The 15,239-nt window shown below is 38.3% G+C and overlaps 1 protein-coding gene across 3 annotated transcripts in view; it reads left to right on the forward strand.

The window, feature by feature from the left end:
• Window positions 1–694: 694 nt before the first annotated feature.
• Window positions 695–15,239, forward strand: part of TMEM71 (transmembrane protein 71) — a 38,123-nt gene continuing 23,578 nt past the window's right edge. For 2 of the 3 annotated variants that reach the window (XM_045560873.1, XM_045560875.1), the window contains exons 1-5: window positions 714–847; window positions 2,402–2,483; window positions 3,716–3,776; window positions 8,220–8,432; window positions 10,636–10,808. In XM_045560873.1, the coding sequence (XP_045416829.1) occupies window positions 2,438–2,483; window positions 3,716–3,776; window positions 8,220–8,432; window positions 10,636–10,808 (493 nt within the window). In that variant the 5' untranslated portion in view covers window positions 714–847; window positions 2,402–2,437. Of the gene's footprint in view, window positions 848–2,401; window positions 2,484–3,715; window positions 3,777–8,219; window positions 8,433–10,635; window positions 10,809–15,239 lie in introns of all 3 variants that reach the window. The other variant, XM_045560874.1, reaches the window with a different exon arrangement.

Consider the following 15,239-nt stretch of genomic DNA (forward strand, 5'->3'; position numbering starts at 1 on the left):
ACAAATCTGAGGTCACAATGCAGGATGGCTAACAGTTTGAATCTCAGTCTGTGTGACTCCAAAACCCATGCTCTTTTCACTACTCAGAGCTACCTCAGTGTTGCTGAAATTCATATTTCTTTTATCACTTAGAATAGCACAGATATGTAGGGAACCATGAATAGTATCAAGTCTTTCAGCTCTACTAAAATATAAATATAAAATGCAAAATACCATCTATAGTTTTCTGTAAAGCTCAACCTTCAGTTGCCTTCAGTGGATCAACATTTTGCCACTACAGAAATTTTCATAAGATCAGACTCCTGCTATTTAAAGGTATTCTGAATTTAATAGCATCAGTGCATCATCCTCAATAAATTTAAATGATTTTGGCAAAGAGCACTGCCATGTACAACTTATTTAATATAACCAAATGTGGCCAGAAGATGATGAGCAAGAAATGTCACCTGGCTGAAAATTATTCTCATGTTCTTGCAGATAGGGGTGACAAGTTAGTTCAGAAAAACATCTCTCGAGTGGCCATGGTGTCCCCAGCTGGCCTGACTCATGGGCTGTACATTCACTTCTCTTAGCCCAGGAGACTATCTTAAATCTTCACCACGCTCCTCAGCGCAAATGCCACTGATGTGAGCCCAGCAGGAAGTGTGACCTCATTCTGCTTCTCTGCCTCTGGTTACGCAGGCTGTTTTTGAAAGAAAACAAGAGGGGTTGCAAGGCTGACTTTCCCAGGAACTACATGCTCGTCTGTACCAGGAAACAGCCAAAAGAACAAGAGACTGCTGAAGACAGAACTTCTCTGCAAATGCCTGCACATGGCAATGTGTGCAGCCATCTACCAGAAGGGAAGGTGGGATTCCCATTATTAAGAGACTTCTGCACCTGTTGACATTCTGACATTTTGTTTTTCAGCTTCAGAACTGCTCAGTCCTTGATTTCTCTGCTGTCAACCACAAGAAGCTCTGTATTTCAGTTATTATTTTGTCATTTGTCAATTGGAAGAGACTGGGAACTCCCTTTGGAAGGAACATGTATAGGCAAATATGTTTTAGAACAGATGTATTGCTTTAATGGAACTGCTTGAGTCTGTTTCTTGAAAAGTTTTAGAGCTGTAACTAAAGTTTTTTTTTTTTCTCACTGTTTCTAATTTTCAATTAGCTGTCAGTGTACTGCCTGTAGACTGCTACAAGCATTTGTAATATGGAACAGTAAGACCTTGCTTTCTGCCACAGGATTTGTTGACTTAAAATTAAGCTTAATGCTTAGGAAAAACTAACACAGAGTAATTTGGGGTGGGCATGTTCATAGAATATTGATCGAAAATTAAAAGGACAAGTAACATACTAATATATACATATATTGAAAACAGTATTATTTTATATCCTAAACAAATGAAATCTATAAATGTGTGCTTTGATTTAGACATCTTCCAAGGAATGCCAGAAAGCTTCCTGACATCTTTAAAGGTCTCTATAAACCGGGTTCTAAATTTTCTAGCAGGGTTGGTTTATAATTTATTGAAATAATCTGGAGCTATAGAATTAGCCTGGTTTGATTGCATTACAGCTACAAAAACAATCGATTACTAGTTATTATCGTACAAGATGTGGATAGAGGTGGTGAATCACAAAATAATTTAGTCCTACCTTATAAAGCTATTACGATAATGATACTATACACAAAATTCAATAGTCAACAGAAAGTGGTTCAATTTGATAAGAAGTCAAGGATCAAAGTTCACATAATTTGCACATTTTGATACATGTTTGATTTGTAATTAAGAAAGTAAATTATATGTTCATGGGAACCAAGTTCTGAAATCTGGCCAGTGGTAAACTATTTTTAGTACAATGCTGTTTATGCTGTTTAGGAATGTTCAGGCTGGTAAAAGGCTGATAACAACTACAAAAAAGCATTCTCTGTGACTACCTGTCAATGGTTCAAGCAGTTGGGCAAAGAACAGGTACAAATCTCCAAGCACTGTCTGAAACTTGATAAGGAAATTAATTGCATTGACTGATTGAAATACAAAAAATGTTTGGGGGGCTCTAGAACCAGTCATTTTTCAGATGTTTTAATCAAATAACTCACTTTCATTATTTTATTTGGATTACAAATCAACCTTTGTAAGTCTAGCTTTTGCAAATAAAGTGTTGTTCTTATTTTCATAAAAAGATTATTTAGGTACACTAAATGAGACCATGGAAAATGTAACACAAAGTCATGGAGGCAGACGCAACCTTAGTGAAGTTGTGTCTTCAGTCTAGTCTCCTGCCTTCAATTCTTTATCTCTGTATTATTTCAGTAGACAAATCTGACTAGTGCAATTAGTAGATGCCATCTGTTTTGGCATAATTTTTCTATTTTTGATATATAGTCCACCTTTTTTTATCATCTTTTGCAGAGACTCTGTGAAGTTTGAACAAGCGGCCTTCCCAAGATGTACCGAATATCTCAACTGATGTCAACACCAGTAGCAAGTAAATGTAGGAGAACTGCTATACGCAATTATCTTTTGAACGATTAGACTCCTTTTAGCAATTTCCTTGCTTTGATTTTGCTGATACTCAGACCATTAACCATCTGTCAGTAGCTTGTGCTTCTTAAATGCCAGTGTTCACTTTGGCAATGATTTTGACTTCATTTCTTTCCTTGAGAGAAATGTGGTATTTTTCCTTTTAGTAGAAAAAAAAATTACCGGTTTTTTTTAGACGCCTGTGCATAAATGTGAAAGGAGATTGTTTATCAGCTACTATTAAGATGCAAAACTGTTTGTCTATAAAAAATGCTGAATGATTTTGATAGCTACTTGCAGAAAATAAGGGCGTTGTTAAAACGGTAGTGGTTTCAAGTTTCTTCCTTCCTCTTGTTATTTTCTTCCCAAACCCCATTTCTAACCCTCCCTCACACACCCACAATTTTCTCCTTACAAATCAACCCACTGAATCTGAAAGTCTACATTCCTTTCTTTGTCCTAGATATTGTCAGTAATGGAATCAAGTTTCACAGAGCCTGTCTATTAGAAGTATTGATAGCATCACTGTACATTATAAAATTCTGCTTTTGAGTTTAGAATATTAATCAACTGTAACTTTCCCCAAGTGAAGTCTGTTGCCATGCCTTTGGTTAAAATGGAATGCATGAATGGATGATTTTTTTTGATAATTAAGAATACTTACTCACAGGCTTCATACATTGGAAAGTCATATATAAAACAAAACAAAACCTTATTTTCCCCCACTAATGTCTTTTGCTCATTATTTTACAGTAGAAGTGTCTTAAAATGCACTAATGAGGGAGAATCTGGGATGATGATTGAATTCCTTAGACTACTGAGTAAGCTACAATAACCAACACATTGGATAATTGATTTGGGTTTTCTCCAGCTCGACACAAGGTGTTTTCTTTCTTCTTTTCATGAGCTCAGTTTGATGCTAATGATTTATTATTGTCTCATCCTGCACTAAGGAACTTCTAAAGGAGCGTTATGTGTGTGAAGGGACAGGAAATAGAAGCTCCTAGATTATTTCTTGCTTCCCGTGGAGCCCTGGTGACAAGTTGTATTAGACTGATGCAGTGGGCAGCTACTCTAGTTGGAGTCTTTCTGCAGAGGCTGGGGCACCCGCTCTTCCCACCCTCTTACATGCTCCACTGTTCGCAGTCATGCATGCTGGTGAGGTGTGCTAAATTTCTACTTCCCTCTCATGTGTTCATGCAGGTTCTTCTGGGTTGGAGAGAGAATATACCGGAGAGTTATCTGCCACATACATTTTCCCAAGGTATGGTATGGGGCTTTTCTCAAAAAGCAATCAAATTCTTTCCCTGTATGTCTCATTTTGTTGTATTCCTTGTTTAAAAATAGTATTTTAGCTATCATCCAGTTTTGGTATGGTTATATATTCTTAGTTCTATGCATACACAGAATGAAAACCTGCCTGATGTAACAATGATTGTGTGTGTGTGTGTGTGTGTGTGTGTGTGTGTTTGTGTGAGAGAAAGAGTGTGTGAGCAGGTGTGAATTGTTTTTCTGGTGAGTGACACAACCATTGAATACTGATGGATGGTTACGTTTTCTCAAATTGATGTTCTCTTAAATGTGCTTTCTGTCTTGTTTTACAAGAGCAACAGGATTCTATACTAATGCACAAGTTGACCAAATTTTATGCTCCACTAAGACATATAGATTCTACCATGTTGTTCAAGTATTGCAACGGAGTCTCTTTTCTTTTCCTTTCTTTTTTTCTGACTCTGTCTCTTATTCCTTATGCAGACATCAGTTGATGCTTCTGCTAGTATTTTAGGAAATGTTCCTGTAGTATAAAAGGATCATGCATTGAATTTAAGACCTGGTCCTTTTCTTGTAGATTCTAGGGCTCCTGATATTACCAAATGAATCAGCTAAAGATGAACAAACAGAACATGTGGAAAGAGCACATGTTTTAGAGTCAGATAGACTAGGGTTCATATCCTATCTCTGCCACTTACTAACTGTATAAAATATCCAAGTGATTTGCTCTTCTGCACCTCATTTTTTTCTTGCTACATTGAGGATAATAATGATATTTAGCTTTTAGAGAGATTTGTGAAGAATAAAGTACAAAGTGTGGGCCCAGACCCATGGTAAGTGCTCAATAAATAAAATTCATTTAAAATAGTATTTTAATACTAACTTGCATGCATATGTTAATTGCATGCAGGCTTTTAAATGAAAAAAATATCAGAAATTCAGTAGTGCAGGAGGGAGATATATAGAAGGACGAGAGACATTTTGCAACCTATCAATGTATAAATAATTATATAAAAATTTTTATAAGGTCCTAATGATATTTGTCCCTTCACCAACCAGTCTATTATAGCAGGCATGAGATGCAGACTTTTCCAAAGCCTAGTTAGCAGCCTCACAAGATGAGAAAGGCTTTGTCTTTGAGCAGTTGAGCAAGTGGCTGGGCTTTGGGTGGGGTTGCACTTCTGAAACCAATCGGGAAGGACCTACTCAAAAGAATCAGCTACTAGGATTATTATAGCAGAACGAAGCAAGAGTCAATATCTAGAGATAATTTTGGTATTCATTCTAAGAGTTTGAGATTGTAGAGAGGAATATCTTTTTAACTATAAGCCAAGTGTTGAAAAAGTGTCTTCATTTTGTTTATGACTAAGAGAGGAGGAACAAAGTTAGGGACATTAAAAAGGAATACTGCTAGGGGGTTAGGGAGGCTGCAGGTGATAATTGTTGGACGTTGAAACCTCAGAGACTGGAGTGCAGATAGAAATACAGGTGCAGAACTCTGTACCCTCCTAAGCATCCAGCACATTATATTTGCCCCATTACTTTTTGGGGACACAAAATGATGCAGAGGGAAAAAGTACTAGAGTAGAAGACAGAAGATTTGGATTCTCACCTTGCATCTCCCATTCATAAGCCTTGAGATCTTGAGCAATTAACATCCTACTGGAATCTCCATTTTCTTATCTGTTAGTAGGGTAACAATAACCAAAATGTGCTGATAAAGTAGGTCAGTACATGTCTGGAAAGTAGTCTCTTCTGATGTTGCCCAAATCTCAGATCTCTACTTGTACTATTCAATATTTTCATCAATGACTTAAATTAAGAAAACATAGCTTCCAGTGATAACATTTTTGGATGACATCATGTAAAGATATTAAAAATTTCATATAATGTAAATAAAATTCCTCAAAATTCTAAGAGTGCAATCCTATGGGCTCGTTCAAATTGTAGCCAACAGATTTAGCTTATAGCATGTAGGCTATGAAAGGCATACACGTTAATAACCTTCCATGAAATTATGACATTTATTATTTACATCAACCCTATGAGACTGGTTTTGGATAATACTTATTGTACTGATTCCCATTTATAAGAAACTAAGCCTTGGAGAGAATAAACGCTTAGCAAGAGGTAGAACCAGAATTGAAACCCAGGGTATAAACCTAGCTCTATCTAGGTGCAAAGTCTTTATTATACATTGACTTTCTAAGATAAAATTGGTTCAAAAGTCCAGAAGAGGGAAAGTATGACTAAATATGTGGGTAAAAGACTAAAAATTGGCAATCAATTCAGTACTGTAACAACATGTTGGTGACTGGGAGGAAAAAGAGAAAAGAATCAAGCTGACATGATTTAAGCATCATCCCTAAAGACATGGATTCTATAATGAAGGAGGTGATAGTCCCAATCTCCTCTTGACAGACACACACCTAAGAGCTTGGGCTCTATACTTGCCATGACATATTAAGGGGTGTTTTAAAAACTGGAAAATCCTCAGAGAAGAGTAGTCACACTATAATAGTGAAGGGATCAAAACCACATTGTGTCATACAAGGGTGAGTTAGATGAACTGGAAGACTTTCAGTATTGGTAAGAGAAGACCCAGAGAGGATGTGAAATGTCTCCTCAGATAGCTGAATAACTCTCAAATGCAAAATGGAAGGGTCAGAAAAGGAAGGGAAAGAAGGGATGGAAGGAAGTAATCATTTATTAAGCACATACTATATGCTAAGCACATTCTATTCATTTTCTTGTTTGATTGTCAAGACAACACCATAAAGGGAGATGATTGTATTTTATCATTTCACAGATAAAAATACAACCAGAGAGTCTAAATGACTGGATTAAGTTAACTCACCTAATCAATGACAGAGTTGAAATTATAGGCTTAGGGTGAAATGACTCTAAATTCCATGTTTTTTCCACTACACCACAGTCCATACTCAGTGAAGGGTAGGGTGGCTTAGTATGTGTGTGGTCCTTATCACTGAAGGTGTACAAGCAGAGATGGGACAGTGTTTGTCGGAAATACAGCAGATGGGACAAGCACAATTGGGTGGGTTTGGAGACATGACCATTAAAATTCCTCTGATTCTTAGAATCTATGATTCTCTGGAAACATATGCTCCTGATTTATATAATTGCATAGGATAAATGTATGCAGAATTTCTTTGAAAATATCAAGGTAAAGAGCATATGAGAGATATTACAGTACCAGTGGTATTGATTGATTGACAAAAAAAAAACACCCCAAGAATTTAAATATATTCACACACTATTTTTTAAAGACCAGATTTTCATAGCCTGTCATATGATTTAATGCAGCAACTACTATTGAATTTATTTATGTATTGAACATTTATTAGTCTCACAGCCCTGCCCTCCAGAAATGTATAAAATAATTATTGAGGCAGACATACATACACACAAATCACAGTGATAGTTAGGGTGTAGGGCAAAGAAAAATAATTTTTGTAGGAGAAGAGAGGGAAAAGCAAGTCATTTTGCCTGAGGAAATAACATATTCTTTTTTCCAATACAGTTCTATTACTGTTGTCACCAGGCTTTGACCAACCTCATCTCAAGAAATTTTAAATTTCTGAAATATCTTCATAATAATTTTAGTTGCCTTTCAATTATAGGGGTATGTGATTTTTTTAGAGATGGGATCTTGCTCTGTTGCCCAGGCTAGAGTGCAGTGGCTATTCATAGGCATGATCATAGGACACTGCAGCCTCAAACCTCCTGGGCTCAAGCAGCTCTCCTGCTTCAACTTCCTGAGTAAATGGGACTGCATGCACATGCCACAACACCCAACTCAATGTGATTGCTTTTTGAATCTAAGACACATACAGATTTACTCAAGGAATTATAAGACTTTCCTGGATACCAAATCAGGAAAGGAGACTATTTGTTTAGCCAACCTAGAAGGAAATTTGCAAAGGGTAAAAAGATCTCTTTGACTACATGTTGTTCCCCCAATACCTTAGATATTTCTGGTGACAGTATAGTTATAATTTCTCTATTACAGTGACAAGAATGAAGAGATAGAAATTGGAGGGCTATTCACAGTAAAAGGGTGGAGGGGATTATGAGATTCCAACATCTCAGAAAGGCTGCTTTACAATTTTTCCATCCAAGAAAATAGACTAATGTCAAGAGTGTGGGTTCATCATATGGTGAAACTGATTAACCATAGTGTTTTTGTCAAAGTTTTAAACAGAAAGAAGCACTAAAAGTCCTCTAGTTCAGTGCTTTCACAAGTGAGGAGATGAAGCCCAGAAGGTTAAGAGTGACATTCTTAATGGTGGCAGAAGTAATTGATAGTCATGAATGCAAAGTGGTTGTTTTCCTTCACAGTAAGGAGAGATGTGGTTTTCGTGTGACTGTATGTACTGGGTAGAGATTTAAAGGAGTTTCCTTTTTCCTTCTTTAGTTTTGCCTGTGATTTCCTGGATGGTGACAGTTCCTTTGAATGTTGCTCCATAGATCCCCTGACAGGCTCTCACTATACCTGTCGCCGAAGTCCCAGACTGCTCACCAACGGCTACTACATTTGGACAGAAGATAGTTTCCTCTGCGACAAAGATGGCAACATAACTCTGAACCCATCCCAGACCCGGGTTATGTACAAGGAGAACTTAGTCAGGTGAGTAGAGGATATTACATAAACGAATCTCAAGTCCAATCCATCCATTAGTTATTCATTCATTCATCTATTCATTTAACAATCATTTATAGGGAGGCCATTATTGCTTCAGACTGGAAATACAAAGGGAAATAAGGGGAAGGGATAGAAATATGAAAACAAACAAAATTAATGCAATGATTAGGGTGCTGGGATAGAAATCTGCATAGATGCTATGGTTGGGGGGGGAAGGAAGGGAGGCCTGTTTTACTTGAGGAATAGGTAAAAATAAGCTTCCTACAAATGGTGATGACTGATTTGAATCTTGAAAAATGTAGGATGTTAGTTAAAATAAAAGTAGGAAAGAGGTCTTCAGGAGAGAGGCCACAGGCATGGGGTTCTGAGAGACTCTGATACAACATGGGGAATGACAATTAGTTTGGTAGGGATACAACTTAGGGTGGGAAGGGGTGCTCTGTGAGAAAGAAGACTGAGATCAAAGGCAGGGGCTGGATGGAGGGGGTTAAATTTCAGGCTAAGGAGTTTGGGTATTATTCTGTAGATAAGGAGGAGCCACTGATAAATTATCAGATTTAGTCTTATAAAGATAATAGTAATTGCAATGTAGATGATGGATTGTTGGAAATGTGGATTTGTGAGTAGAGGGTGAAAAGAATGGGAAAACTGAAGGCTTTCCATCCATGGCTTGAAAGAAAGTCAGTAGCAAGGATAAAAGAGTTAGGGAAATGGATGAAAGGGACAGTAAAGATATAGGACTTGGTCATTGTTTGAATGTGGGAGGTCAGCAAAGGAAGGACACTTGCATGAAACCTGGGACTCTGGCTTTGTCAACTGGATGTCTAGCAGGACCATTTAATAAGATCAGAAATAGGGGAGGAACATGCTTGGAGGAAAGGAGATGAATGTGTTCAGTTTAGATCAGTGAATTTGGGCAATCATATTCATTTTCTTTTGCTTGAAAATCACCCACATGCTGACTATATCAGTCTGTCAGCTATTAACATAATAATGCTGTGTAACAAATAACTACAAACTTTCGGTGACATATAGCAATGAATGCACACATGTTTGGAAGTCAATTGGGGTAGGTTTATCTAGTCCGGACTAGGCTGAGCTTGGCTAAATGTCCCTAAATGAAGTATGTCCCATGTAAGTCTTTTTCTTGGGACCAGCGAACACGAAAAATGTTTTTCCCACTGTAATCACATAAATGCAAGAATACATGCCCCAACAGCAAGTACATGGCAAGTCTGTGTGTGTGTGTGTGTGTGTGTGTGTGTGTATATCAATCTGCTAACTTCCCACTGGTCAGTTCACGTCACATGGGCAAGCTGAAGTACGGGTAAAGAAAATACTCTCTAACCCTGCTGATGCATATTTCCTGAACAATAATTCAATTTACCACATTGGTGATCCCCAGACTTATACTAGGGGACTTCAGAAAGTTTGTGGAAAAATGGAATTAAAAGATAAAAATAAAAAATATAAACTTTATTTCTCAGCATATGCTCCATCAAGTTCAAGACACTTTTGTGAGTGATGATACCAGCCATTCGGTCCATCTCTAAAGAACCGAGTGTCTTAGAAATTTAACCACATCAATGCAGTCTTTCTTACATTATTAACTGAAGAAAAAAATGGGTCCCATCTAAAGATTTTTTGAGATTAGAAAGCAAAAAAGAAATTGGAAGGAGCCAAATCAGAACTCTAGGGTCCCATTCCCCCTCTGGGTTTGTAGCCTAGCTATGTCACTTACTAGCTGCATGACCTCAGCCAAGTAACTTAACCTCTCAGTGCCTGTTTCCTGATCTGAATAATGAAGGAATAATAGTATCTATCTTATAGAGCTGTTTTGATAGAATAATGTGAATTAATCCATGTAAAGCACTAAGAAGAATGCCTGGCACAGAATAAGCTCTATGAAAGCATTAACTTGTATCGGCATTATTCTTGTCTTTTTCCCATAATAGTTTGTGAACTTTTTGCACACAAAAGTTTCGTCTTTTATAAATCTCAGTATTCTTGACATTAATCCAAGGACCTTGCACACAGGAGGATTTTGAGAAATGTCTGTAGAATTAATGGAGTCAATGGACTTGGATTGTAGAGATGTACTCTGTGCACCAAGTCACTTTTGCTAGGTTCTGTTTTGAACCTGAGGTAACTGCAATTCATTGTTCACTGTGCTTTCACTTCTCTCCAGGATATTTAGAAAGAAAAAGAGAATCCGCCATTCTCTTCCTTCTCTCTTCAACCCCAGTGCCTCTCAATCCTGGCTGCATGGGAGTTTCTTTGGTGATGTTGACTCTTCCCCAAGTGAAGATGTCTGGTTGGAAGGGGTCAGAAGTGTGGATAGAGACCACTGCAATGGAAATGGTGAGTTTGAGCCTTCCTTTCCATAGTGAAATGTCATTTCCAAATGGGCAGTGACAACCATGTGGTTCTGGACCAATGTTAAATCCAGAGATGACAGCTATTTTGAGACAGAGATGGGCCATGTTTTTAAAATTCACCTAAAGTTCTTCCCACACTACTTGTGTGATCAAAGTGGATATGTGTCCATGTCATGCAAATTACCCTAATTTAAATGTTTAAATTATTAATTTGATTATACCAGAAAAATATTTGCACATCTCCAATGTATGTTCTCTGTACAGGATATAGCTGGAGAGAGGATTCTGGAATCAGATTTAGAAGATCTGTATTGGAGAGAGTGTGCTGGAGTCAGGGTTTAATTCCCAGTCTGGGCACACTTGGATAGTACTTACCTTTGCTAAGTCTTCATTTTTAAAACAAAATATATGTATATATATTTTATATGCATAATATACATTAAAAACTGTTGAAATATACCATATGTATATGTTAGATATATAATACATATTATGTGATGTATATTAAAATAAATATATATAAATGTGTATATACATATATGTATATAAACACATTGATGGGAACTCAAAACATGTTTTAAAGATTAAAATAGGAAAATGACTGTCAGGCATAGTTCAATGCCTGGTGCTCAATAAGTTGTAGTTATAATTATTTGTATTACTGCAATGGAAATAATAGATATTTACCAGGCACCTACCATTTCCCAGGCGTGTGCTAGGTCTGGGGATACAAAGGTGAATGCAAGCAATGTAACTCCTGTCTTCCTGGTTCTTAAGGTTTACTGGGGGTGGGCTTCAGCCTTTGGTCAAATAATTGTACAAGCATGATATAATAATTGTGGTAAGTGCCATGAAAAAATGTATATAACAGGGAATTTGACCCCTTTGGAAACTCAAGGAAGGCTTCTCTGTGGAAGTGGCAGTGGAGCCGAGAGCTAGACAAGGAGAGGGGCATTTTCTGGGCAAAGGGGGAAGGCAAGAACATTCTGGATTGTGGAGACAAAAAAGACTAGAGTCTGAGGAACCTAGTGAGCAGGTTTGCTGGGTGAGGGAAGACCACTGCATGTGTGGTTTGGAGCACGTTGAGTTTAAGCTCCTTTGGGACATCCAAGGGGCAATGTCAAGGTGGTGTGGATATTTGTAATCTGGAGCTCAGAGGAGGAATCTGAGTTAAAGTTATTCATCTGGGAGTTGTCTCAGTCTAGGTGATCACTGAAGCCTTGGAGTGGATGGGATGGATTAGGAAGAGGGCATAGAGTTGGCAGAAGAGAGAGCCTAGAATGGAACTCTGTGGACTCAAACATTGAGTGAGTGAATAGGGCAGAATAGCTTGCAGAAGAGATAGGAAGGAAGCATCTGCAGAGTGAGTGGAAAACCAAGAGTGTTGTGTAATGACAGTCCAGGAACAATAGTGGCTCAGGAGGGAGGTAGCACTGAACGGTGGCAAATCACACTGATAAGGTAAGTAGGATGGGGACTGAGAGTGTTTGTTCACTGGAGTCATTGACCTGGAGATTACTGATGGTGGAGTGAAGGTGGCAGAAGATAACCAGGAATAGGGTGAAGAGTGGGAGGTGAAAAAATAAAGACATGTTCTGTAGAAGACTCTTTGATGTCTGCTGGGAAGGAGGTAGAGGCAAGTGAGAAGATTGAGTGAGCTTCTGCCACCTCCTCTTCCTCTTTCTCCTCCTTCTATCATCAATGGGGAAAATTTGAGCACCTGACATTTCATCAACAGCAGGCCTAAAATAAAAGTAGGTTTATATTAATAGATCTACTTACTTTGACATGTTATTAATACACACTCATTTAATAGTCATTCTTTCATTTATTCATTCACTCATCAGACTCAGTGAGCACATGCTATGTGCCAGCCACTGTACTAATCACATGTTCTTCAAAGCTGAATAAGATATGACCCTAACCTTGAGAAGCCCTGGTTTAAAACAGGTAGATAAATAATATTTGCAAATAATTTGAGTATAATGCCTGAAGCTCTGTAAGAGATTTATGAGCAATGGGTGAAGAGAATGCCAGTGGGTTCCTCAGAGGAGGCAGTGTTAACTCTAGCTGGAGGAGGCTGGGAAGTCTTCAGGGGGAGGCAATATCTGAGGAGGTCTTAAAGGATGAGTAAGATTGCTAGGCAGAGATGACCGAGAGTGATATTCCCTGCTTCCCCAACCCATCTTCCAAACTGGGGGGAGGTGGGCTTTCTAAGACATAAATGTGGCCTTGTCATTCCTTAACAAAGCATACAAAGTCCTTTGAATATTTCTTACTTCAACCAGAACTGGCTGCATAGCTTACATGTCCAGTGCAAAATAAATTACAAGACCCCATGTTCAAAAATGTTTAAGAATTTCACGTGTCGACAGCAGAGCGTTAAACCAAACATGAGACCCTTCTGAGCGTGGGTCCCTGTGCATGGCACTTGTTGAATGCCCATGTTGCTGGTCTTGTCTTCAACTCCATCTTCTTCCTTTCCCTTATGTGCATTTCACTCTGATCACACTGATCTGCTCTCAGTTTTTTGAAAGGACCATGCTCTTCCACACAGCCATGGCTTTGCTAATGTTGCTCACTGTACTGGAATTCATTCATTCATTCATTTGGAAGATTTTTTGAGGATGAGCTCTGTGCCAGTCACCATTCTTTGCAGTGGACATAGTGGTGAATAAAACAGGCAAAACAACTTGTTCTCTTGGAACTCGCACTTTTCTAGGGGGAGATAGACAATGGATAAATTATATGGCACGTTAAAAAGTAACGAGTGGGATGAAGAACAATAGAGGGAATTGATGGGGATTGTAAGTTTCAATAAGGTGGTTAGGGAAGGCTTCCTGGAGAAGGACTTTTGAGCCTTGACTTTAAAGCAAGAACAGCACAGCTGTGCAGACATCTGGGGGAGGAACAGTCCAGGCAGGGGAAATGCTAGAGCAAAGGTTCTGGACTAGGAGCCTGCATGTGGCTGAGAGAGCAAGGAGGCCACAAGGGAAGCAGCTCAGAGATGTGGGTGTTGGGGAAGGTATAAGTGGGGAAGGACAAGGACAGCTGTGGGGCCATTTCAAAGATTTTGCCTTCTGCACAGAGAGAGAGGAGAAATCATTGGAGGATTTTAAGCTGAGGAAAATATGATTCAATGCACATTTGGAGAAGATAACTCTGGCTGCTGGGTTCAGATTAGATGTCAGGTACCAAGAACAGAAGCAAGAAACTGGTTTAGAGTCTGTTGGAATAATTCAGGTGGGAGATTAATGGTGACTCAAACTAAGGTGATAGCAGAATGGTGGTAGGAGGTGATAGGATTCTGGATTCCTTTCAAAAGTAGAGCCAACAGGATTTGCCCATGTGGGCTGTGAGAGAAAGAGAGGTCAAGGGTGCTTATTATATGTTGAACACTTTACATTCTGATTTTTAAAAATGTTACCTTGTTTACACACATTACCTTATTTAAATATCCCCAAAACTACTGGGAAGTAGATCATATTATTATATTTATTGTAATTATGATGAAACTGAGGTTCAGGGTTAAGTAAGTTGCCCAAGTTCATTTAGTTTATAAACAGCAGAGTTGCAATTCAACCTAGGTCTGTCTCATTTGAAAGTCCAGACTTTGCTCTACTGCCAGGAAGGGTTTTGTTCTCCTTTCCAAGGAGAAATCCAGCATGTGTCTCATAGCCCAGCCCCAAAGTGCAAGTTAAAGGCGTCACATAATGCAATAATCTTATAATTTAAATGTGTACTAATTATATGTCTGCTACTTTTATCAACCTGCTTCCTGGGAAGAAAACACAAATACTACATTTTTTTTCCGGTAGTGTGTAATACTAGATTAGTTTCAAAACTACAATAAGTGCTTGTTAAATGAGGAAACAATTCCTTATATGATTAATTAAATTGAGTGTATTTTAGTTCCCCACAATAACAAGGATGTATCAGCAGGATGAGGAAAGGAGAAAGAGACGGGAACAGAGGGGACAGAACTGGAAGGATAGACGGGAGATATTTGAAGAGCCTTCTGTGCCACGTTGAGGATTTTGGGTTTTATCTAACGATCTAAACAATCAAAAATGTTTAGCTAAAGCAGGGCAATAACAGAATCTGATTTTGATTTTCCAAATTACCTTTGCAGTAGCATGATGTGAGGACTGAATGAAGAGTAGTTCATGGAAACTTAGAGGCAATTAAAACCAACAAGCACCCTAAAGAAGTGGCTCTGGAAGTAAAGGGAGGGAGAAATTTAAGGAATATTTTTCAAGGTGGAATTGACAGGTTGGTGATAGATTGAATGGAGTAGTGAGAAAGGGGGAGGGGGATCAAAGAAAATAGAAGTGCTTAATTTGGAAGACTGCCTGAAAAATTCTGCCAATCACTAAGGGCTGGAAGATATTATGGCAGAGTGGGGAGGAGAATG

This window comes from Lemur catta, chromosome 9 (genome assembly GCF_020740605.2).
Source record: "Lemur catta isolate mLemCat1 chromosome 9, mLemCat1.pri, whole genome shotgun sequence".
NCBI classification, from domain to species: Eukaryota; Metazoa; Chordata; class Mammalia; order Primates; family Lemuridae; genus Lemur; species Lemur catta.